The 26,465-nt window shown below is 38.8% G+C and overlaps 1 protein-coding gene across 1 annotated transcript; it reads left to right on the top strand.

Moving 5' to 3' along the window:
• Positions 1-26,427, top strand: LOC140239600 (uncharacterized). Its single transcript, XM_072319431.1, has 12 exons — positions 1-16; positions 6,550-6,623; positions 8,962-9,010; positions 10,719-10,886; positions 11,441-11,719; positions 12,744-12,963; positions 14,386-14,797; positions 16,460-16,505; positions 19,588-19,764; positions 20,321-20,575; positions 21,896-22,124; positions 26,027-26,427. The coding sequence occupies exons 1-12, from the start codon at positions 1-3 to the stop codon at positions 26,418-26,420; spliced, it is 2,319 nt and encodes a 772-aa protein (XP_072175532.1). The 3' UTR covers positions 26,421-26,427.
• The last annotated feature ends 38 nt before the right edge of the window (positions 26,428-26,465 follow it).

Genomic DNA, 26,465 nt, shown 5'->3' with positions numbered 1-26,465 from the left:
ATGGCGGCGGACCAGGGTGAGTACATAATCTGACTTCATCGACGCAAATATCGCGATATCTTAACTATTCAGCGATAACGGTCTTCAACTCCCGATACTCAAAGCTTGATGCTGCTTATGACTTGTGTCTTGTGAATTCCTTACGAATTGCCACTTCACATTTTTTTTTCTTTTTGATCGGTTTAAGTTCTGAAAAAGCAGTGTCTTTGATTGTCGTGTGTACTAATCGTGCTTTAATTACATGATACCTCGTCTAGAATGATCGTTATAGAGGGGTGGACTGGGGAATCGAGAGTGACAGCTTCTCTGATTGATATTATAGAGACCTACCTATGTTGGGGGTGTCTGTTCTTGAGAGGAGTTTGGAATGAAAGCTCATTTGAGATAGGGGGTGCATTGAGCGGTGTTCCAGATTTGGGAGGGGGGTCCAACTTAGGCAGGAAACTCTGAGAAAAAACCGCGACACTCCATGGGGGCTCAGAAATCTAGGCAGTATCCTGATGAAGTATATAAGAAAGGGGAACTAGCATACGCCTATATACCCTAAACACCTGCTGAACATTACTGAGATAGGGGTGGAGAATCAATGACAGCTGAAGTAATATGTCATGGTTCGAATTTCGATTCAACTATTCAATAGATACCGATGTATATATTACACCATGCAGTGTTTGAAATGCATTGCAAAATTGAGTCAATCTCCTTCCGTATGACAAATAGAAAGACAATAAGTGTAAATAGTGAACTCTGAATCATGTTTCTAGGGGAAAAAGTCAAAGATCAACGCTGTTGAAGGTAGAAACGGCAGATATTGAAGGAAAAAAAATGTTCGAAGTAAACATTTCTGAGATGAAACTGACAGAACACTTGAAATATCAGTTGCTAATGTTAAAGGTTATACACCAGAGATTTTTTAAAAGAAAATCGCAAAATTGGACACCAAAAATCAGTCTAAATTTACATCAAAACCTAACATTTTTTCCTCGGGGTATTTTTTACCTGTGATATTTTTTCCTCATGTGACATTTTATCTCTGACATTTTACCTATAGAACGGCTGTTTTATCTCTGACGTCTTTAGCTCTGCGTACTATTTTAACCTCCAGTATGACAGTATTTACATCTTGCGTAGTTACACTAAATTCACCATCAATGTTAGTTGATGTTGATTCTTTGGTGGATTGCTAAAAAAAAAAAAAAAAAGAGTACCAACATGACCACCAAAGAGACAGGTGTTGTATGCCAAAGGGCAGCTTGCATAGCGGGGACATCAGACATCAGTTTGAGATTATACAAACACTATACCATACCACTCTGCTGATAAAAGATTCCAAAGGTTTGTCCATGATGATGATAAGGCAAGCAGTATAGATGTGAACTTATTGTGGTCTTCTTTCCTGCGTGAGGTAAACGAAACTGGAAAGGATTAAGCACAATACACTTCATCATGCATGATATAATATAATTTGCAATTACCTGCATTTACATTAATATGTACATAATATATATATATATATATATATATATATATATATATATATATATATATGTATATATATATATATATATATATATATATATATATATATATCATAGAGAAAGAGAGAGAGATTATGCATTGTACGTGGCTCCATTTAATGTCTGAGTAGGCACAGTAGGCAGCCAGCGGAAAACAATGTTCAGGGCCCGATCATAGCAAGCCCCCGTGACAGCTTCCTCTCTGTTTGACAGAGGAACACGCTGCACTTCCGATATTTCGAGTTACCATGGCGACAGAGAGAATGATGGTTTTTAAAGATCGTATCAGCTAGTTACGCGTAGATGTTGGGAAAACAACCCCCCCCCCCCCAAAAAAAAAAAAAAAAATAGCAAAAAAAAAAAATTTGAGAAGAATTGTGAAAGAGCAGTTCCTTTCATGATATTATTGAAGACATCTGTAAGTGTATGCGCCTCATGCATATCTCTATCTGAAGATAATACATTGATATACATTTTATAACCCAAGCCGAAAGCAATTCTGTCATTCATTGCAAGTTTAAATTCGTTTTTAATCGCTTGGAGCGCACAAAGCTGAACACAAACATTTCTCCTTTTTTTAGTTTTGCATACCTGCACCCATTTTGATTGCAATTTTGCTTTAGTATTCTCTTAAGTGATCTTCCATTATCTCCCACAACCTCTCATAATTATTAAATAGCAAATCTCCTCAGCCATTCCAATATGATATGAGTTAATCATGCGTAAAACTGAACAACACAAACTTCGTAGCAACTCACCCATAGATGCGTTACGGTAATTACAATGTACTCGCATGACGACACAAAGGAGGTGGGGAAACACCAGACTTAGTCTTCTGGTCACGAACTTTGACAATAACCTGCTGGAGCAAAACGAAACAGCGCAGCTACAGTTTCGTTTCATGAACTTTTCAGGTCCGAGCAATTATGACAGAAAAAAACAACAACTGTTTGCTAAGGACTACTATATGCTGCTTCTTCATAATACTAAATACCAAACTGGACTTTGTCAGAAGAGTCAAAGAGGTGTGTTTGATCACTTTATCATTCCATCCTCCCCTGCGTGGTGACAACCTTTCAGTGCTTCCTCATGGGCTCTGACAGGATTTATTCCAGTCGCCTACTCAAACAAAGACTACCGGGACTGGTATTCCCCGCTATAGGGAAAGGCAATAAATAAATGAATGAATGAATAAATAAATAAGTAAATACATACATACATACATACATACATAAATACATGAATACACAAATAGATACATAAATAAATAAAATCAACCAATCAGTAAAATACACACAGAATCAAGAACACGATTTCGTCATATCACGCTCAAAAGAAAATACAAAAATAAGTTTTTCTTTGCTCAAATACATTTGAAAACGAAAACACAAAAAAGTAGCTATGTTTCGTTAGTGGGTCGGTCACAATTGGTGACTACCAATTATAATTCCATTGGTTGGCGTATATAATGCTTTATACACGGTCGTAATGGATGAAGAAGTGCCACATCTAGAAATATGCCCTGGTTGATTACATGGTAACATGTTAACTGACTTGACTGTACTTTATATACAGTTTAAGGAAAATTCTTTCAAGATAACTATAGATATGAAAATTTAACCAGGAGTTTATTTACTTTATTACTTTAATTCAGTGCTATCGTGTAGGAATGTATATTTTTTCCCCACTTTATTACGGACTGCATTGCACGAAATCATTAATGGTCAGCTGTAGATTATGATCATGGTGGACAGTTCGGACGCCGTATCACTTATCATTTCACTGGTCAATTAACGCCGACCCCCTCCCCTTTTTTAAGGAAATGTGAATTGAAACTTTATCACGCATATCACAATCATATCATAATCATATCATTCATATAATGATGTATCATATCATAATTAGACTATTTGACAATAATCAAACATAAAAACGACGGTAGTAGTTAAACATAAGTCCTGGATTATGTACTCCCTCAGTGAGTGGGTGCACACAGAACGATGATAACAACAACAACAACAAAACTTGTACACCATTGACTGTGGAAACTCAGTGCTCCGTATAACTTGTTTATCTCACCCAAACAGCAAACAAACTTTAGGAGGGCTTTGATGACTAGTAATACAGGCATTCAAGAATTTCCCGTTCAGATGCAAATCATATTCATTAAAAAAAAAAAAATAGGGCGTTGCCATCATTGCCCTATTTATTCTATGAACAGTAACAAAGGGAAAAACCATAGTATTCATTAAGAAATGTAAACAAAAATCAAACAATTGATGATTCTTACCGGCAGACGATCGTTCTTACCTTGCCTTCTTACCTTTTCTCGTTGCTCTGAAAGCTGCATGACACCATGATACAAATTCTAGCAAAAGTCAGGAAGACAGTGCAGCAGTGCTTCTCCGTGTGGCTCGATCTCTTTTCCACCTCCCTGGGGGGCGTTTCATCAACGAGTTCGTCGGAGGTTTTCACCGACAAATCTGCTATCAGCCAATCAGACGCAAGGATTTCAGTAGCTTTTAACAGTTGTCGGTGTAAATCACTGACAAAAAGTTTCATGAAACACCCCCCTGATCTCATCCAGGACTGAAGATTTCAGTTGCGCAACACCCTAGCCTCAAATTCAGTCGTCTCCAATATTTCGATAAAGTATAGTCTTGATATTCAATGTATTAAGTGGTATGCAATGAGAACGAGTTCGGCTTTGCATAGCAGTACACTAAATTTGTGACAGCTATGATAGCACGTGCTGAGAATCAATCTGTTTGGAAAAAAAAAAACAATTGTAATAACCATTCTGTTTATGGTGTATTCCTTATATTCGCCTTTCGTGAGATATATTTCTTTTTTATTTGAATGAGTTAAGTAAAATTATTAAATGTGACAGCAAAGATTATGAACTTTAGGAAAAATAATTTTCTCAGTGACTTGAATTGCGACTACTAAAGGGCTATACATCAGACACACTCAAAAGGACACGTGTAAAAGAATTTCTTATTTTGGTACAGGTTGAAACGATAGAATAAAACCACAAGTATCATTAAAAGGCTGACCAGTCTGTTGAAGCTTTTACTAAAATAGTAACGAAAAAAAAAGTGCTTGCAGGGAGACTACATTACTCATGGATGTTGCAATAGCCCGTGTTGCAAAGCCGTTGATTGCGCAAACCGTGCCTGCCTTGTCTCTTGGCATTGCGAAATATGAAGGAATCCCGTCAACACAAAACGCAATCGCTTTGCATACATAAACCTGTTCCGCGCTCGTCAGTCAGTCGTCATTGCTACCTAGCTTGAAAAATTTCCAACCTGTCTGTGGATTAGTAATTACCTCCGCCAAGGGAGGTTGTTTTCGTTACCGTTGATTTGTTTATTTGTCCGTGTGCAACTCAAAAAGTAGTTAACGAATTTGGTTTAAACTTACAGGAAAGGTTGAGAATGACACAAGTAACAAATGATTAAATGTTGGTAGTGATCCGACAATTTTGGGGGAATTTATGAAGGATTTTTGATATTTTGAAAGGTGGGGTCAATGAACTTGGGAGTTCAAGCTGCAGTAATGACAGTAATGACAGTAATTTATTCTCATGTCGAGGGTATTGGAGAACTCAATTTCAGCATAACATGAAACATATTTACACTTTGATGCAGATTTTTTAAACACTTTTTACACTTTTACACATTTACACTTAATCCAGTATGAAACTTATTTACACTGTATGATGAAACATATTATTTACACTACAGTATAAAACATATTTACACAGGGAAAAATCTGTATATTAAAGATTAATTTTTATAGCCTTAGATAAGAAATAATGTGAAATTATTTAGCATATTAATACATCTAAAGGAGAACTTTAACAGTAACACAGCGATGCGTAATAAGGCACCAGCAGTAACAGAAAACGAAAATTAACAATAATTGTAAAATTGTGTACATTATACACACGACAAATATAGTAAAAAAAAATTGCTTGATGATTAGTCAAGCTATTTTGATTGATCACATGAGTAAAGAAGATTAAAAGCGAAGCATAATGGTATTGCAATATTTAGCCAGATTTAAAAGTGTGCCTAAGTTGGTCGTGTTGAATAATTTTTCCATTTTGAAAGTATTTGGCCTTTTTGAACATTTTTGAGGTTTAAATAACATTTTTGAGATTTTCAAACGCGCACTAAAGTGCGTGCTCTAGTTTCTACTATATATATATATATATATATATATAAGTTTAATTTATAAAAGTATCTACACGTCACATAAGAGGAAAGAAAGAGAGCTGTGCTAACAAGCTAATCCTAAATACTGTCTGCTTGTTTTACTGATATATAAGATTAGTGTCATGCACTTTACTGCCGTTAAATGTACTGTGTTGTCTTCAAACTAATTTATTGTTGATTATTTTTTATGGATTAAGTAATCTCAGTGGTCAGTTCCTCGTATCACATTTGCATTCATATCTTTTTTGTTGTCGTTTTTTATTGTTGTTTTTTTTTGGGAGGGGGAAGGGTATATACTGATATAGCTTGGTAGTGTGATACATAGATAAGTACATGCACTCAAAATGAACTATTGATCATTGCTGAGGGAGAGGATAGTTCGTTGAACTGGTCTTCGTTCCTTCCTCGGAATTTCCCTACTTCATCAACAGGGAGCTTTAGATTTGCGACGCGGACGTTAAGACGACAATTGCATCGGTCGTTTTCCTCTCTCCCTCATTGAGTTGCAAAGTAGCTTTAGGCTTTTTTGTTGTTGTTTTTAAAGACGCAGTCAATATACAAAGTGAGATGGCCCCCATAGGATCAGTGCATCAAATAGCTCTTGGTATCGTGAATTTGATCGAACTCTAAAATGGCCCACAACTCGTCGTGAAAACTCAGACGATCACGACGCATGAGCAGAACATTTTTTTTTCTTGTCTTAAGTCCGCGGCGCGAAAATCTAACGCGCCCTATAACTTTCGCGTAATGCGTGAAGCAAATTTATCAAGTATCGAAAAGTGATAAATTGCTAATTACCTTCACGTAAACAGACATTACAGATGAGATGAGCAATCGGCGGATAAGCGAATCATCGGAATTTTGGGAAGAACTTGACCGTAATCAGGTGAGTTAGTTCGCTATAAGTAATCAATTTTAAAGACAGTGGGAAAAAGTGACTTCAGGGGGGCGTTTCATCAACGAGTTCGTCGGAGATTTCACCGACAAATTTGCTATCAGCCAATCAGACCAAGGATTTCATTAGCTTTTAACAGTTGTCAGTGTAAATCCTTGCGTCTGATTGGCTGATAGCAAATTCGTCGGTGAAAACCTCCGACGAACTCGTTGATGAAACGCCCCCCTGATTTACTTGCTAAGATAGCGTGGTGGATGAGGCGTATCTAAAAACGAATTCAAACATTTTGCGTTTCTACGTTTCTGATATAGATAAAATTCGTATACTGCGTATATACGCATATTGAGACTTGTTTTATTTTAAAGCACACAAAACAAATGACTCGATATAATAGCTTCATCTTAATAATAAGAAACATAATGATGTGCATGATATATTACATATCTTTATATATATATATATATATATATATACATTAATCCATCCACCAGGAGCAGACGTATACCCTTGTGTGTATGTCTGCTTCAGAAACGGATTTTAATCTAACATCACATCGCTCCCTGGTCGCTGATGAAGAATGCGATGACTAACCTGTTTGGTGTCTTATTTCTATATCATGCTCTTTCCTCGCCAGGATAAAGCGTTTTTAGTCTAATACCATTTTAGGTTTTTATGGTGTGTGTGTGTGTGTGATATATATATATATATATATATATATATATATATATATATATATATATATATATAATACTGAAGACGGAAGACGGAAGACGTCGATGCGGAAACAGAAATTTCAACTACACCTAGACTTCCTATGCCACTACAAGGAGAAAGACATCATCCCAAAAAGCCTACATCTCTAAAAGCCATGCTGCCTTGCCCCCACAAAATGAGGAATGGCAATCCATCCTTTGGGACGCATCTTGCTCTCTACGCGACACAACAATCGACTTGGTAGAATTGAAGCTTGACTCGATTGAGGCCTCATTGAAAGAAAAGAAACAAGAGCTCTGGAACGGAACCACGTCCGAAACATATCACAAATCTTTGAATTCAATACAGAAATCTATCAGTAAGGAGCTTACACAAATATGATGAGATGAAGCTAGATTGGATTTTTGTATTGAATTGAATGATTTGTGTATAAAAAGGAAATAATTCAGAAGATTGGTGATATATGAAATTGCATTATATTATTATTGTGACACATCAGGTTATTCAGATAATTCTGTTGGTAGATCCCGAGGAAGGCCTGACAATTGCCTGATGACTGGCCGAAAGCTTGACGGAATAAAAGGGAGACTCAAGATCGAGAGCAACGTCAGCCTCGGTCTAATTTCTTTAAGTATATATGCTACCCACAATGAGGCACCGCGCACGTTAGGGAAGGGAACTATCTCTCGCACTATATGTATATGATATTCATATTATTCATGTGTAATTATCTGATCCGCGCATTGGCAGTAATAGTGGTATACTATATAAACGAAATGACGCGATAGAGAAATGTATTAAGTTCCAAGTAGTATTCAGTAAGATTCCAAATTTTCGGGAGCCCCAGAAAATTTGGAATCTTAATGAATGCCGATTGGCAATTAAAGGTCCTGTTTACCTTTGGGAGCAGGTAATTTAAAAAAAAAAATATTCAAGATATCACTTTTAATGCATATGTGAAGGTCAGTTGTATCACAAAGCATCCTACCATATACAATTTTTGCAATAAAGTCTAAAACAGGGCTCCACACTAACTTTTATTTTTGGTGGCCCAAAGGCAAACATCCGACCTTTTTTGGTGGCCCGATCAGGCCACCAAATTCTTCATTTCTGAAATTTTGGTGGCCCGACGTGCGTTTTTGGTGGCCCCGGGCCACCGGGCCACCGTTAGTGTCGAGCCCTGTCTAAAATATAAGGAGATATCACTATTTTTTCTCATTAAACCGTAACTGTAGACGGTTTAGTATGGAAACATTTTGCTGTATCTATTGTTCACATTTTGTATGTTTAACAATACTTAACATCGATTATACTGGTTCAATTTTTTTTACACTGGGTGTTTCTATCCCTAACTCACATTAAAGAACTATTTTGAAGCACTAATGCTGGGTTTTCGTTTCATCTGCAAATGGTGAATTGTGCCTTTAATATATATATTATATACATAATTATATATATATAATATGCCTAAAATATAAGTGCAGAAGTGTATGATAATGACTCTAGAACAAGGGCATGTCGTGGCATTTGAAATCAGGTCAAGAATCCGTATAAATTGCATGACCTCAGTAAGATTCACTTACACAGGTATTTGTTTTACACCCTTCCATGGCAGCAGCTTGAATTCAGTCCGGACCGATGTCCTCCAACCGACCCACTCAATGGTAAGACGGCCGGCTGCTTCACCAATTTACTCACCTACAATTTGCCTTTTATCGACGTAAATAAACCCGGATTATTCAGTGTTTTGAGTAAATCATGGCCGAGACACATACTCTGTGAAAACGTTAAAAACGTTGAAAGTCCTGTAACCAACACTGCCTTTCTTAATTCTCATTCTTGAATTTACCTCCAATTTACTTTTTTTTGGGGGGGGGGCGGGGTAGGGGTATTCGTCATTGGAAGAAAAGGAATGGTGATGTTTGAAGATGATTTGTACACTTTGGAACCATTTTCGTCGTAACGTTGTCATTATGGATTGATTTTGTAAAACGTAATGCATCTATAGTTTCAGAAGGATGATTGTATAAGTTTGTATTACAGTCACTTTCTTTCTGGTACCACGTGAATGTTACTCCAGCTCTTTCAAGTGCTGATTGGCACAGACAACCACACAGCGTTGTATACACACTGTACAAAGTCCCTGGCACAGAAAGGATTAACAGGAATACGTAACATTTTCTTTTCAATATTGACGCAAATTCTATTCATCTGTCCCTCAGGCCCCGGCCGTCACACTAAAGCGTATAAATCAGCGAATGCCTAGCGGATACCATTTTTATGGGCAAAATTTGGCAAAGTCCAGATACGCTGAGAATCCGCTCGAATTCTCGAGCAAAATGTGGTTTTCGAACGTTCGCCTAACGAATGACGAGCATATGCTAACCGTGTTACGAGCGGATAAAGTAACGAATGAAAGCGAATGCGTGCAGGCCATCCAACGAACCAGCGAAATGCCTAACATTATGCAAAGCGATGCTGCGTCAATCACGTGACGAATCTCGGCTGACGCACACTTCACCAAATCCTTTTGAGCAGTGACAGTCGCAAGTAATGTTCTGGCTGTGAAAATGGCCCCAAAGAGAAGAAAGCAACCTGCCAAGCAGACACAAAAATAAGAATCATATATCTCTGGTGACATTCGCATGAAGTTTACGACACGTACGACACATTGTACGAAGGATCTGGGATCCTCGCGTCGGAGCTCGATGAGAAGCTGATCATACAATCCGAACTGCCTTCGCCTTCGGATCCAGACCCAGGTCCACATCGTTTTTCGATGCTTTCCTCTTCTCCGTCTTCTCTTGCTTTGGATGTATTGGGCGATGGCCAGCTGGTATAGGTCATACTCATGTTGATGAACAGCCAGAAGATATTGTATCTGAAATCTCAGAACGTCATCCATTTCTGATGACCAGCTGATAAACGCTACCTGTCGTGCCTGTGCTGTCCATATTTGCTGGGCGACTTTGGAGGAAAGGCGAACAAATAAGAAACGAACGCAGAGCGAGCAAAACGTTCGAACAGCGGACGATAACGAACACAAAGCGGACTGTCATTCGCTTTGTCATCCGCTCAAGACATGTCCAAAATAAAAAATCTCTGCGAATCTCTACGAACAGCTAGCGGATGCAGCGAACATCAAGCGGGTCACGAACGACGAGCAACGGATGTGAGCTTATCTCCAAATTTTCGAATTCGTTGGGCATTCGTTGGCTCGATCCGCTCTAGTGTGACGGAGGCTTTATAATCAATTCACTGATGCCTTTACTTTTTATCTTTATATTTGGAATCATTGACTGATTCACGAATGATTACTCAAGGGCAGAAAAAAAAAATGAGACATTGATATCATTCTTCAACTGGTTCCAGGTAGCGACTCCGCAGCGGATATTGCGAGCCCCGAAGGGTTTCTCCTCGAACACCAATTTGAAAGCCAGCAGCTCAGTGAGCAGGAACTAGATGATTGGATATCTGCTTTAGCAGCGAATACGGCGACGCATCCCTCAGAGAGCAGCAACCTGTTGCTGAACACTTCTGGTGATTGTTTGATCATTATATTTTAGAAATTATTAGGGATAATTTGTTTGCTCGTTCGTTTTGTGGAGCTGGTAGTTGGGATGGTGGTGGCGGTGCATGCTTTTAATTCTAACGGATCATTGCAAGAAACTTTTATCCAAGAAATGAACATTTACCTAGATATGTTGAGTGATCTGAAAACAACACTAGAGTATCATCTCGGTCGATTAGTATCCCGAACAAAACAGTCAAGCCTGACATTTTAAGATCACTGCTCCACAAGGTTTAAAGTTTAAGGCAACTGTTCCATGTCCATAGACAGTTGCTTTCTATCAAATTGTGTACTCAGCATATTATGCCAACAGATATATCAAAACGTATAAGTGCTAGAAATTGTGGCAAATTTATTAAGCTAGACAAAAAGCATTATTCTTTTATGTGATGATTCCAATGTGAGGGCTAAAGGAACCCCAAATGTCACAATGATAGAATGTCACTACAGATCATGATTTCTTGAAGAGGAATAACTGCACGTGTGATTAGCTAAGACTCATCCTGTTTTATGTTTGGTACAGATCAATACAATGAGCAAGGGGACGTAGTTGGTGGTCATTTTAACGTCGAACTGCCTCGGACTACTGAAGGGACAGGCCAGCAAGCGCCCGTACCACTCCCGTCGCCCGCTCAACCACGACAGACGTCAGGTCCGGCTGCAAGTGCAGCATCAGTGCGAGTCCAGAACCAGGCACATCCCAGACCGACAGGGGTGGCCCAGGTGGTGAGAGACAACAGTACATGTACCAGGTCCGAGCCATCGGCCACAAGCGATGTCTCGAAGTATGACCTGCCGCTCCGTAAGTGGACTATACGAGAAAATCACATAATATTTTTCGCACCACGTACTTCTAAGGCATTTGCAAAAACATCTTTTGGAGATCTCTCGAATCATAGAAGTATAATTTGATTTGATTCGATTAATTTATTCTCTGTACGTCGTACGTTGCTTTACAATTTCATCAATAAACAGTAATATCATATAACAGGTTAATATACATTTTTAGACAGCATTTTTTTTTTCGTAAAATTTCAACGCATTTTTTTAGGATACGCATGTGCATCTGTGATTTGATTAGATGCTTTATAAATCTTCACACAGAATGGTCACCAGCAATAAGCATAAAGCGTGACTCTTTGGTAGCCATACAATAAAACAAAGGGGTCCCGAGTCCCTGGTGGAAAGAGCAGTGTCCCACAGTGTGAAACACAATGTGAAACAGCGTTAACACATTGTGAACACTGTGAAATCGCTTTACGCGATCACATTGTGAGTCATGAATTCAGAATGTGAAACAAAACATTAATTGCAAGATGAATTCAACTTTTATTTGATGAAAATTGGTTTTGAAATGGCTGACATACCCAAAACAGAGTAATCCTAATAAAAGGTAGGACCCACCTTTTATTGCGATCGTCTTGTTTTACTTTGTTTTTTCGCGTCTCAGCCATTCCCAAACTGATTTTCATCAAACAAAGTCTGAATCTGTCTTAGAATGGTATATTCTCTACTATTTCATAAGTGGTTTCTTGGTATCTCACAAAAAGATAAAAGCCCAATCCTCCCTTTTACCAATCCCTCTAAATTCGAGCATTTTCACATCATAGTCGACTATTTGAACACATTGTGAACACACTGTAGGACACGGTGTTCTTTCCAATAGGAAAAGGATTGAATGGATAGAAACTATTCAAAGAGAATTATTTACTATTTTTTATTATTATTTATTTTTATTATTTACTATTTTCTGATATGCGCGTAGATCTTGTACTTCGTATAATTTTACCCTGACAATTTTCGAAAACTTATCTGTTCCCACCCAGACGACGATTTTAGACTGACAGTCATGTTCAGGAAAAAACAGGTGATCGAAAGGGAGAAGGAAAGAGACTGTACGCTCTACTATCAATCCCCGGACCACGACAGTGACCCGGTGACCCCTGCAACGACGACGAAAGTTCCGATTATGACGTCACATACAGATTTTCTGAATAGCAAGGAAAAGCGCCTTACACTGAAGATACTCGAGAACTGTATCGGAGGGTAAGATTAGATACACTTTGTTGTCAAACTCATTCTGATCTCAGTTAGTTGTTGTTATCTGCCCGAAGGTACTAGCATGGGTCATACAAGTATCAAGGGACATCCAAAAGAAAGCCATACCCGCAGTATTTCCTTACATTGCGTTATTTATCTCATTGAATTTGTTCGTCAGACGATTTCATACACAAAGATACATCAAGATAACCAATTAATATTCACAGCCGAATACGCCTACTCTTTATACTGAACTTAAATACAAACACGACAAAGGGTCAAATTGGTCAGTGACACAGGCCTGTTTTTGGTACCATAGGAATGTCATGAAATGTCGGGTCTACTTGAAAAAACACACAGAATGTTTTATTGCTGGTATTGATGATGATTCACAGCATCCTATAAAATGACACCATAATTATATCTTAACAAGGAATGATAGTATTCAAAGGCGCAGAGTACGGATACATAGGTAAGTATGGAGACAAAGGTAACATAATATCAAACAAGCACTGACGTATGAGAAAGATGTATAAATGAAATAACGAGGGAAACTGAAGACAAACATGGAAACTGCGATAACTATAATCAGTTGCGTAGTACTTATAGAAATAGTCTCCTTTCCATATAATTCCAGTAAGAAAGGATATAACCTTACTTGTCAATACACTCATTTTGTAACAGTTCCAGAATGGTAGCTGTTGCTTTAAACCTCATTAAGTCAAGCTGATCTAAAGTAGAAAAAACGTATGTGTAACGAACCTACGTTTAACACTGAGAGAAAAAAATATAATGGATACCCAGTAAGTGAGATAGTTTGGCACAGGCGCAAGTAGCGCATGGTAAAACTTGACCACTGCTATACCTCGCAATGATCACAAAGTGAGCTTGTACATAATTTATGCATCTAAAATGATTCGGAGAAGCCTATTATAGATGCGCCCCAAATCAGATCAGCACTGAATAATTATGTTACTTAATTCAATCAATGAAATTCCTGGATTCGCTCGCCGGCCGTTATGGCCGTCTGTGTGAAATGAATAACAGTGCTTGTAAAGTTTCTCCAAACCGAGTTCTGCTGACTGGGCGCAATTTTGCGCTTTTTAGTCAGTGTGAGTACCAAACGCTGGTTCTATCGAAATCTTATAGTTCAAAGACCTATTAAGCAAAACAAATTGGCCGGGTCTCCAAGGATTCTCTACTCTGAGCTTCATTCTTGCTGCAGAATACGAAAACTTACTTTTCAGGGCCTGGTGCTAAGAATATGGTAAATTATATTTTTAGACAGGGGTCATGATATTTACCGCGTAATTCCTTCTCACGTTTCCACATGCAAACTCTAAATATCAACGATTTAGATCCACAATATGTGCACATTTATGGCATAAATGATGTGATATTTGTCTCCTTCTCTTCACTCGTGCGCAGAGTCAGAATATATTCCGATACTAGCGGAAACATCTTCGTCAGAAGGCTGTGCAATACGCGCGTCTATTGGTCCGATGTCGAGACAACTAAAAAAGAGTCATTGAAATTGGAACACGACAAAGTAAGGAAAGTTTTCGATTTCTTCGAGTTCTACGCCCACTTAAAAAGCCGATGTAGCGAAGGTCGGCAGCATGAAACAGTATCACCGTCAATCTGGCTGAGCTTCGCACAGAAGCACGACGCCGCCTGCCCTGTGAACACGTGCTTGGTGTGGGTCCGGATTGATCCGTTGAGGGCGCGCGAGATGGTAGACGGTGTAAATCCTGAAGTAGAGCCGACGTCAGTCGGCGAGTCGCTTGACAGTGCCAATATTCAGAGTGGGATGTCTATGTTTTCATCTCATCTGCAAATGGTAAATTATGCCTTTAATGCATTTCTCTATCCCGTCATTCCTTCTACTATAAATCAAATTATATACATATACATATATATGTATATATATTATATATATATATATATATATATATAGTTGAAAGAAATTGGACTGAGGCGGGACGTTGCTCTCGATCTTAGTCTCCCTTTTATTTGTCAAGCTTTCGGCCCGTCATTGGGCCTTCGTCAGGACCTACCAACAGAACGATTATTATATGAATAACCTGATGTGTCATATAATATATAATGCAATTTCACATATTACCAATCTTCTCAATCCTTTCCTTTATATACACAAATCAATCATTCAATTCAATACAAATATCCACTCTAACTTAGAGAAGATTGGTAATATGTGAAATTGCATTATATATTATATGACACATCAGGTTATTCATATAATAATCGTTCTGTTGGTAGGTCCTGACGAAGGCCCAATGACGAGCCGAAAGCTTGACAAATAAAAGGGAGACTAAGATCGAGAGCAACGTCCCGCCTCAGTCCAATTTCTTTCAACTATATGCATCCAACAATGCGGCACCGCGTACGTTCGGGACCCAGGGAACTATTTCTCACCTTATATTTATATATATATATATATATATATATATATATATATATATATATATATATATACAGAGAGAGAGAGAGAATATTACGCTATTTCCAGCCATAAGGGGAAATGCGGAATAAATGATAGCTTTGGAAACTTTGATTAAAAGCCTGATAATATTCAGAAAAAAATGCAAATATTGCCTTTTTGAAAAGTTATATCCTTACTGGAAAGAACGCAGTGTCCCACAGTGTGTTCACAGTGTATTCACATGGTCGACGTTGTGAAAATGCTCGAATGTAACAGTGTGAATATGATTTCACACTGTGGTGTGGTTTTCACAGAATGGTCACATAGTAATGCTTTGTTTCACACTATAAATTGATGACTCACATTGTGTTCACACTGTTAAACGCTCGAATTTAACAGTGTGAAGAGATTTCACATTGTGTTCACAATGTGCCTCACATTGTGGCGACGCTGTCTTCTTTCCAGCAGGAATGCGTTGATATGGTCTCAATGAAGCATTGGATTGAAAGAGTACAAAAGGCATCTTTTACCACTAAATTCTTTATGTTAATGAGAAAATACAACTTGTTTTTTTTTTTTTTGAAAAAGCAGATATACATGCTGACATGTACCTACATTCCCCAAATGCATATCCAATATGCACACCCATTTTTTTATTGCATCGCTTACAATCTCCCCTAAATTGTATTGATGGTATACATTCCTCAATCTACATACACTACGCCATCTGTGTCCTACTGTGGAGTAGTCCTTAAGCCCCAGATCAGTAAGGCATTAGAAAACATTGTCAAAACCTTAAAGGGAATAAAACATTTCCCCTTTGGAGAGAATTCCCCGTAAGATCGTTTTCGGACGTATATTCCCCCTATGGACCATTAATGTATATATATATATATATATATATAGGCCTACATAAGTGCAGAAGTGTATGATAATGACTCTAGAACAAGGACATGTCGTGGCATTTGAAATCAGGTCAAGAATTTGTATAAATTGCATGCATGACTCAATGAGATCTAAGTACACAATTATTTGTTTTACACCCTTCCGTGGCTGCAGCTTGAATTCAGTCTAGACCGATGTCTTCCAACAGACCCACTCAATGGTAAGTCGGCTGCTTCACCAATTTTCATCTACAATTTGCCTTCTAAGTTCATCGACGTAAATAAACTCGGATTATCCAGTGTTTTGAATAAATCATGGCTGAGACACATATAGTCTTTGAAAACATTAAAACGTTGAAAGTCCTGTAACCAACACTGCCCTCCTAAATTCCACTTCTTGAATTTACCTGAAATTTGATTTTTTTTTTTTCCTTGAGGTGGGGGGGGGGGGGGCGGTATTCGTCATTGGAAGAAAGGAAATGGTGATGCTTAAAGATGATTTGTACATTTTGGAACCATTTCCGTCGTAACGTTGTCATTTTTGACTGATTTTGTGAAACTTAATGCATCTATAGTTTCAGAAGGATGATTGTATAAGTTTGTACTACAGTCACTTTCTTTCTCTGGTAACACGTGAATGTTACTCCAGCTCTTTCAAGTGCTGATTGGCACAGAAAACCACACAGCGTTGTATACACACTGTACAAAGTCCCTGGCACAGAAAGGATTAACAGGAATACGTAACATTTTCTTTTCAATATTGACGCAAATGCTAATCATCTGTCCCTGTTATAATCAATTCACTGACGCCTTTACTTTTTTATCTTTATAGCTGGAATCATTGACTGTTTCACGAATGATCCCTCACGGCAAAAAAAAAAAAAAAAAAAAAGAAGAAAAACTAGACTTGGAATTTTGTCAACACTGACAAATTAGGTGATCCGATATATTCGGAAATAAATGTTATGACCTTTGACCCTAATTTACCTAGAAAAGACAGTGTCTGATGAAGTAGTTATTTTATGAAAAAGATGTACTTGATATGGACTAAACGTGCAAAATGTGGGAGTGAAAGGGCGTGTTTATCTTGAGCTATTGCAAAGAAAGTTACCGAAAGAAAGACATATCTCCCGACATTGAAGCAAAGCGTCAATTTCAACCAGGTCTTTGGACGCAATTCCGACTGCCAATTACAATGGATCACATGAACGATAGCCCAAAGTTTCATCTACAACATATTAAAATTTGGGAGAAATTCACTGAAGGATAAATTAGCTAGTGCTCGATAAAGACAGTCATGTCATTTTTCATTTCCAGAAAAAATATACTCCCGAAGCGATAATAGCCCATTTGCACAGCCAAAATGGCGTCCGACCAAAGCGTCATTATTTTAGAAAATGATCCGTCTATCGAGGTCCATGTGTGTGCAAACTATGACGGTGATACCATATACACTAATGAGATTACAGAAGGAAGTATATTTGACCTTTAACCCCACTTTACACAGCCAAGATGGCTTCTGAGCAAAAAGTTGTTATTTTGTGAAATGATTCTTGCAACACGTTCCTTACGTGTGCAAAATGTGGGAAAGATAGGACGTGTATTTACGAAGATACAGGATTACACACTTTGACCTTTGACCCTAATTTACCTACCCAAGATGGTGTCGGAGGGAGTAGTTGTTTTTTTATGAAATGATGTTCGTGACATGAACTAAACATGTGCAAAATATGGGGTTGATAGCCAGGGTTGTGTTGATCTATTGCACAGAGAAAGAAAAATAAAGAAAAAATTAAGATAATGTATAGAAATTCCAAGGAGAAGCATAAAAAAAAAAAAAAAATTAGAAAAAGATAAAGTTAGGAAGGGAGAATAAGAATGAATAAAGAAAAAGAAGAAAAAAGTGTTAAAAAAAAAGAAAAAACCTGGGGTGAGGCTCGAACCCGGGACATTTAGATTACAAGTCCGGTGCGCTATGCAATGACCTATTTCATCCCCCATAGGCTCTGTGTATCAAGCAAAATGACGCTACGTCGAAGCCAAGTGCCAATTTCAACCAAGTTTTTCGACGCGATCTCGACGTCGTATGAAAAAATGGAGGGCACATTGACGATAGCCCAAAGTGTCAGCTACAACATATTAAAATCTGGGAGAAATTCACCGAAGGATAAGTGAGTTAGAGCTCGATAAAAATAGTCATGTCAATTTTCATTTCCAGAAAAACTGCACTCCCATAGAGATAACACGTAAACTGGTCAAATTTGACAAATTTTTACGAGGTGATGCCGTCATCTAATCAAAATTTTGATGGCACAGCATTTAATAAGCTACAACTTGCTGAAATCTGGGTGAAAATCGGCAAAGGATAAGTGACATACGCTCCAGTGACCTTGAAATTTGATGACATCATTGTGAAAATTTACTTTTTTCATTTCATTAAGAAATTTGATATCTTATAATCATTTTACAGCATTGCCAACCCATGATATGACATGTTCAACTCATCAGCTTTCAGAATATGTAAAGAAAATGGGGAGGGGGGGGGGGGTCACCCTCCATCCTGACGAGTAAAATCGGAATTAATATTGGCGGTTTTTTGGCATAGTTCCAATGCATATCGCCATTGACGCGCGCGCGGAATTTCAACTTTGACGGGCCCGTATGACGTCATATTGAGTCGGATTGACTTGAAACTTGGTAGAATTATTCCTTGACATGTAAGACATCTGATCCATGTGAAAAAAAAAAGGGGGGGGAATTTATATTGCATACGAGCTGCCCGTGCGTACATGCGCGCGCGCGTACGCGTCCGTCGATTTGTGTGTTTTTTTTTAAATGCTCTAAATGATCTGAAACGTGTCTAGAACAATTTTGAGCTCGATTGGAGCATGTTCAAATTTCGCGTAGCGCTCGTTTACTATGAACGTGATTAAGTTTTATGAAATTTATCAATAGAGCTTGATTTGAACTATATGTGATGTACATTTCTTTGAAAAATTCCATTCCATTAATGAGATATGAATGTAAACGTGATTTCAGATAATGACGTCACGTCACGGTTGACTTATCACATTGATACACTAGATCTGTCGTCCTTAGGACGTGATACATATATGGTATAAGTTTGAAAGTGATAGGTGGAGGACTTTTTGAGTTAACCTCTGCACAAGATTTGAGGAGAAAGAAATAAAGAAGAAGAAGAAAGAATCAGTACAGATACAATAGGTGATCCGAGAGGATACTCGGATCACCTAATGAGACATTAAGTGAAACACCCTGATATCATTCTTCAACCGGTTCCAGGTAGCGAATCCACAGCGGGGATTGCGAGGACCGAAAGGTCTCTCCTGGAACAGCTCCAAAGCCACTCCGACATGTCCGAGCTCAGTGAGCAGGAACTTGCTGATCTGATATCTGCTTTAGCAGCGACTACGGCGGCGCATCCCTCAGAGAGCAACAACCTGTTGCTGAACACTTCCGGTGATTGTTTGACAATTATATTCTAAAAATTATTAGGGATCATTTGTTTGTTCGTTCATTTTGTGAAGCTGGTTGTCGGGACGGTGGTAGTGGTACGTGCTTTCGCTTCTAATGGATCATTGCAAGATACCTTCTTATCCAAGAAGTGAACATTTACCTATGTTGAGTGATCTGAAAACAACACTAGAGTATCGTCTCGCGGGTTGATTAGTAACCCGAACAAAACAGTCAAGCCTGACATCTTAAGATCACTGCTCCACAAGGTTTATGGTTTAAGGCAACAGTTTCATGTCCATATAGACGGTTGCCTTTTATCAAATTGTGTATTCAGCATATTATGCCAACAGATATATCAAAACGTATAAGTGCTAGAAATTGTGGCAAATTTATTAAGCTAGACAAAAGCCTTATTCTTTTATGTGATGATTCCAATGTGAGGGCTAAAGGAACCCCAAATGTCACAATGATAGAATGTCACTACAGATCATGATTTCTTGAAAAGGAATAACTGCACGTGTCATTAGCTAAGACTCATCGTGCTTTATGTTTGGTACAGATCAATACAATGAGCAAGGGGACGTAGTTGGTGGTCATTTTAACGTCGAACTGCCTCGGACTACAGGAGGGACAGACCAGCAAGCGCCTGTATTGCCACTCCCGTCGCCCGCTCAACCACGACAGACGTCAGGCCCGGCTGCAAGTGCAGCATCAGTACGAGTCCAGAACCAGGCACCCTCCACACCGACGGAGGTGGCCCAGGTGGTGAGAGACAACAGTACCAGGTCCGAGCTATCGTTTGACCTGTCGCTCCGTAAGTGGACTATAACTATGATAGTATGAGAAAATGACATCATATTTTTCGCATCATACCATTCAAAGCATTTGCAAAAGCATCTTTGGGAGATCTCTCGAATCATAGAAGTATAATTTGATTTGATTCGATTAATTTGTTCTCTGTACGGCGTTGCTTTATAATTTCATCAATAAAGAGTAATATCATCTAAAAGTTTGATATACATTTTTACATAGCATATTTCTTTCGTAAAATTTCAACACATATTTCAACACAAAACATTACCATGTGAGCTCTCTGTGAAATACCGTACCACAGTGTGAAATCATCTTCACACTCACTTTTTGAAGGAAGGAGTTTGTATGGTGGTGCACATAGCATATGCTCGGTTTTCGGTTCACCATGTGTGTGAGTCCTTAAAAGGACTGTTGGAGTGTAAGGAGGAATGAGAAGGCAGGAGAAGGAGCAAGAAATTGGGCGAGAGTATTCTTTTTGGAGTGTGTTTAGCCCTGAAAAGGACTGTGAACCAGAGATGATGATGATGATGAAGTCTTGTATAGCGCCGGTATCCGCCAAGTCAGGCGCTCATGGCGCATGGCAACGTAAGGTTGTTGTTCTTTTAACTTTATGGAGCTCTCTGCCGGGTGGGCAATTTACTCCAAAAGATATATTGAATTCAAATATTTATCTAAATACATTTATAAAAATCTACACTACTTTTAATTATCTACAAAATCTAATTTTATTTATTTCAATATTTACAAATGAGAATATTTACAGAGGCTGGAGATGAAGGAGATTAAGTAGGTACGATGCGGACGTGGGTGAAGCCGGCGTGGCGGCGGCAGTGTGTATGCGGACGTGGGTGTGGACTATTGAGTAGTACGTGTCCTGGGCGACGTGTGAGTGGGGGGAGGTTGATTTTAGATTTATTCTGGAGTGTGTGTAGTCCTTTTCAGGACTACACACACTCCAGAAAGAATACTCTCACTCAATTTCTTGCTTCTCCTACCTTCTCATTCCTCCTTTCACTCCGTCCTTTTAAGGACTCACACATGGTGAACCGAAAACCGAGCATAGCATCTTCACACTGAAATTCGAGCGCTTTCACATAGTCGACTATGTGAACACATTGTGAACACACTGTGAGACACGGTAGAACGGATAGAAACTATACCAAAGAAGAGTTCGCGTGATGAATTATAATTGCTTTAGACAATTTTGTTTTACCTTCAATTGTTCACCTTTTTTACAAAATTATTTACTGTTTGCTGTAGAACTTGTATTTCGGATAATCTTACCCTGACAATGTTCTAAAACTTATCTGTTTCCATTCAGGCGACGATTTTAGACTGAAAGTCATGTTTAGGAAAAAACAGGTGATCGAAAGGGAGAAGGAAAGAGACTGCACGCTCTACTATAAATCCCTGGACCACGACAGTGACCCGGTGACCCCTGCAACGACGACGAAAGTTCCAATCATGACGTCACATACAGATTTTCTGAATAATGAGGGAAACAAGGAGAAGCGCCTTACGCTGAAGATACTCGAGAACTGTCTCGAAGGGTAAGTTTAGATACACTTTGTTGTCAAACTCAGAAGTGATCTCAGTTAGTTATTGTGATCTGCCTGAAGGTACTAGCATGGGCTGATACAGGGAGGTGAGACTCACCTCCCTGGTTGATACAAGTGCTGTATCAAGGGACATCCAAAAGGAAGCTATATCGTATATACACGCTTTATTTCCTTACGCTGCGTTCTTTATCTCATTCCAGTTGTTTTCACACGATTTTATACACAAAGTTACATCGAAAGAAATGGTCAGTGACATGAACCTGGTGTTTTGTGGGGGTTTTTGTACCAAAGGAAAACAACATTAAACATCTGGGTCCCGTTGCATAAAACTTTTTTAGCAACCTTAAAAAATTCAGGTTGGGATTTGCCCAACCTGAATTTTTTAAGGTTGCTAATCTAAGAATGTAAAATCCGTTGCATAAAAACTCTGGTTGGGAGCTTCCAACCGGAATTTTGTGATTTCAACCGGAAAAAAATCCGGTTGGAGTTTTATGCAACGGGCCTCTGGTCAACTTGGGGGAAAAAATGAAAAAGATGTTTGATTGCAGGTAATTCAGTTCCAGTTTCAATTTTGTTTTACAAATTTTGTCCACTTGTACAAATAAAATTGTACAGAAATACAAAGAAATACACGATAAAAATGACCAAATCGGGAACCTCTAATCTTACCCGTAACGTAATACAGGCATACAGATATAGTACAAAAGGAAATGACATACATGTGAACAATATTTCGATGTACAAGTGGAGGAATATTATATATATATATATATATATATATATATATATATATATATATATATATATTATGTATGCTGTTAATCATCATACTGATGATGATTCACAAAATTTGTATGGCACAATTATATCTTAGAAAAAAAAAAAGAAGATGATATTAAAAGGCGCATGTCCGAAGAGTGATAGGCGAGTATAGAGACATCGACAACATTATCAGACATGTACTGACGTATATGAAAGACAGTACATGAAATAACGAGGGAAACTAAAGAAAAACATAGAAACTATGATAACCATCATTACTGCGTAATGTTCTTAGAAGTGGTCCTCTTTCCATATAATTCCAGTAAGAAAGCATATAACCCTACCTGTCGATGCAGTCTGATCCCGTGGAGGTATGATAATTGTAACAGTTAAAGTCCCTGTCACACTTTGCCGGATAGGCCCACCGTACAAGAAACGGGAGATATTTTGCTCATCCGTTGTTCAAATCGTCAATCCGGTGGACAAAGTGCAAAGATTCCGTTTTACAGGAGCGTACATGCACGGTTTAGGGACCGAACAAAACGAAGAAATAATGCACCTGGGGCGATTGTGTACAGGACAGTGGAACGTAAGCAAACGCATGAGAAACGAATATGAACAGCTTGCCCACAGGACAAAACGCGCGAGGAACAAATAAGTGACGCATGAGACGTACATCGAGAGTCAGAGATCCATTGACCTGACGGCTATTGGATTATAAATTTATTGCATCATCTTGGAGCGTCCACTGCTCGACCAGTTCTGCCTCTACTACCTGTACACTTCACGTCACATCTCATATCAGCTCCCATCAATATGCCAAAGCCCAGGGATCGAAGGCCAAGACTTACCCTCCTCCTCAATAATATGATGGCTACTTAATCATTGTTTGACCTTTGACACCACTTTCTTCATTTTGGTCCTAATTATCACTTACATGCCGATTTACCTGAAAGTTTGCCACAAAATCACTGTCATACATGCCCGATGTTACTTCACAACTTTAACCTTCTCTTTTTGTTTCTTATTGATTTTTTTTTTTCAGATGTTCTTACTATTTTCTCAAGTAAAGGCACAAAATCATTCTTAATTGAACTCATCCATTGTACTTGAAGATCCTGAAGTCATAGAACACTTGACTGGATTCAGAATATCAATGTCAGCAATACAATTTTCATGTTTGGACATTGACTCAAGGTTTGAAGCAGTCTTTATTTTCTCTTAAATAGTTTCTGTGATACGTCAAATCAAATGCATCACAGTACGATGGCTCATTTAGATTTCCTAATGCTATTCGAACCTCGACGTCATGGGTTTCAATTTTGATGGCTTCTACTCATTCTCTCATTTTCAACTCAAAGTTCACTCACAACTTTTAACCTGTGAATATCCAAGAGTTTATCTCAGCTGATGCCCAGTCATATCGAATCTACTTTATTGCCCCATGATAGCGAATCTGATCAAGGCTGCCCTTTTTGGTGGTAAAACCTACAACTAGTGTTTTATATGTGATAATGATGCTGCACTAAATTTGTTCAGATCTCTGCAGTTCCTCATTATTCTTACAACAGCTAATCTATGATAGTGAACTGACTGAAAATCTTGCTTTTCCGAAAGACTTGTTGTCCTGTCACAGAGGGATGAGAAGTTGTTTTTTCCCTTAAGAAGATGGTGGTCATTCCGACCTTAAAACATATGCATTTTGCTTTCTTTTTTGATGTGCCTCCCATCTTTTCACCTGAAACACAACATTTGCATGGTAAATTCGGGGAGACTTAGCAAAGTATTTCGAATTTGTTTCGCCTTTGTGTCTATTACAATAACTGGTCGTACAAACTAAATTGCCTGTGTCTCTCAGGACCAATTTGCCACTTCTTGGACCGCATCTGCCTTCTCTGTTGCTTGCGTTGCCTCCTCCAGGCGGCAATATACTTTTTGAGGGTCATGCATGTTGGCATTCTGCAGATTCATATTTGCCTATAAGGCTGCCCTGTATCGATGTTTTATATACTGCAGCTTGGAGTCGGTAGCAGTTTATCGAGACAGAGAGGCATTAACTGAAAAGGGCGAGGTCCTAAGACGTTCTTTTTTTTTTTCCTTGTATCTGTAGCAAGGCTGGTATATATTCGTTAAACATCGGCTTCATTTAGCTGTTCGTATTGTGGATGTGCTGTAGATAACTTTGAGATATGCTGTAATCATCACTAATGATCGTCCTGTCCGTTTGTCGTCCGTGACTACATGCGTTTTGCCCGGTAATTGTCATGTGACTATGCCGTGGGTATGCGTTCGATGTGCTGAACATAGTTGTTCTACCCGTTCCATCTCTTGCAGCAACGGACTTTACAGAAGGCCTAGCGGATCGAAAACGACAAAGTACAGTACAGATACAGGAAAAACGAGCAACTATAGGACAAGGGTCGGATCGCGCTATCCGTTTTTTGGCGAGGAAAAACTTTGTGCATGCACAAAGTTTTCTGGCCGCTCTGACGGAAATCACCGGAAGATAAACGCCCATCCAAAGGATAAAAAGGACATTACACGCATTTTGACGGATATCAATGATGCCAAAAATCGACCTTCGCTTCCCATGTGTTTGCCTTATCCTGCAAAGTGTGACAGGGGCATAAGACTGGTAGCTGTTGCTTCAAACCTTATTCAGTCAAGCTATTTAATACAAAAAACGTAGGTGTAACGAACCTACGTTTTACATGAAGGCGAAAAATGGTTAAGTGAGATAGTTTGGCACAGGCGCAAGTAAAGCGCGTGGTAAAACCTGACCACAGTATTATGCCTCGCAAAGATAACAACGTGAGTTCTGAACACATGCATACAAGATTATTCGGAGAAGCCACTGAATATTTTTGTAAGTTACTTACAATGAAATTTTTGGATTCGCTCGTCGGCCGTCGGTGAAGTGAATTACAGTGCGTGTAAAGTTTTTCCGAACCGAGTTCTGGTGACTGGGTGCAATTTTGCGCTACCAAACCATTGACCCATTGTTGAAAATCCTTACCTATAATGTAATATCAAGATACAAAATTAGGATATCAATGTTTTAGATGCACAATATGTGTACATTCATGGCATAATGATGTGATATTTGTCTTCTTCTCTTCACTCGTGCGCAGAGTCAGAATATACTCCGATACTAGCGGAAACATCTTCGTCAGAAGGCTGTGCAAGACGCACGTCTATTGGTCCGATGTCGAGACAACCAAAAAAGAGTCATCGAAACTGGAACACGACAAAGTGAAGAAAGTTTTCGACTTCGTCGAGTTCTCCGCCCACGTCCAAAGCCGATATCGCGAAAGTCGGCAGCATGAAACAGTACTACCTTCAATCTGGCTGAGCTTTGCACAGAAGCACGGCGCCGCCTGCCCTGTGAACACATGCTTGGTGTGGGTCCGGATTGATCCTTTGAGGGCGCGCGAGATGGTAGACGGTGTAAATCCTGACGTAGAGCCGACGTCATTCGGAGAGTCGCTTAACAGTGCCAATATTCAGGACGGGATGTCTATGTGAGCTCTGTATGAAAAAAATTATAAATGTCAAGTTGTTCTCTAACCC

Source organism: Diadema setosum, chromosome 16 (genome assembly GCF_964275005.1).
Source record: "Diadema setosum chromosome 16, eeDiaSeto1, whole genome shotgun sequence".
Taxonomy (NCBI): domain Eukaryota; kingdom Metazoa; phylum Echinodermata; class Echinoidea; order Diadematoida; family Diadematidae; genus Diadema; species Diadema setosum.
Note: the sequence above shows the minus strand (reverse complement) of the source record. Positions and strands in the feature narration are given on the sequence as shown.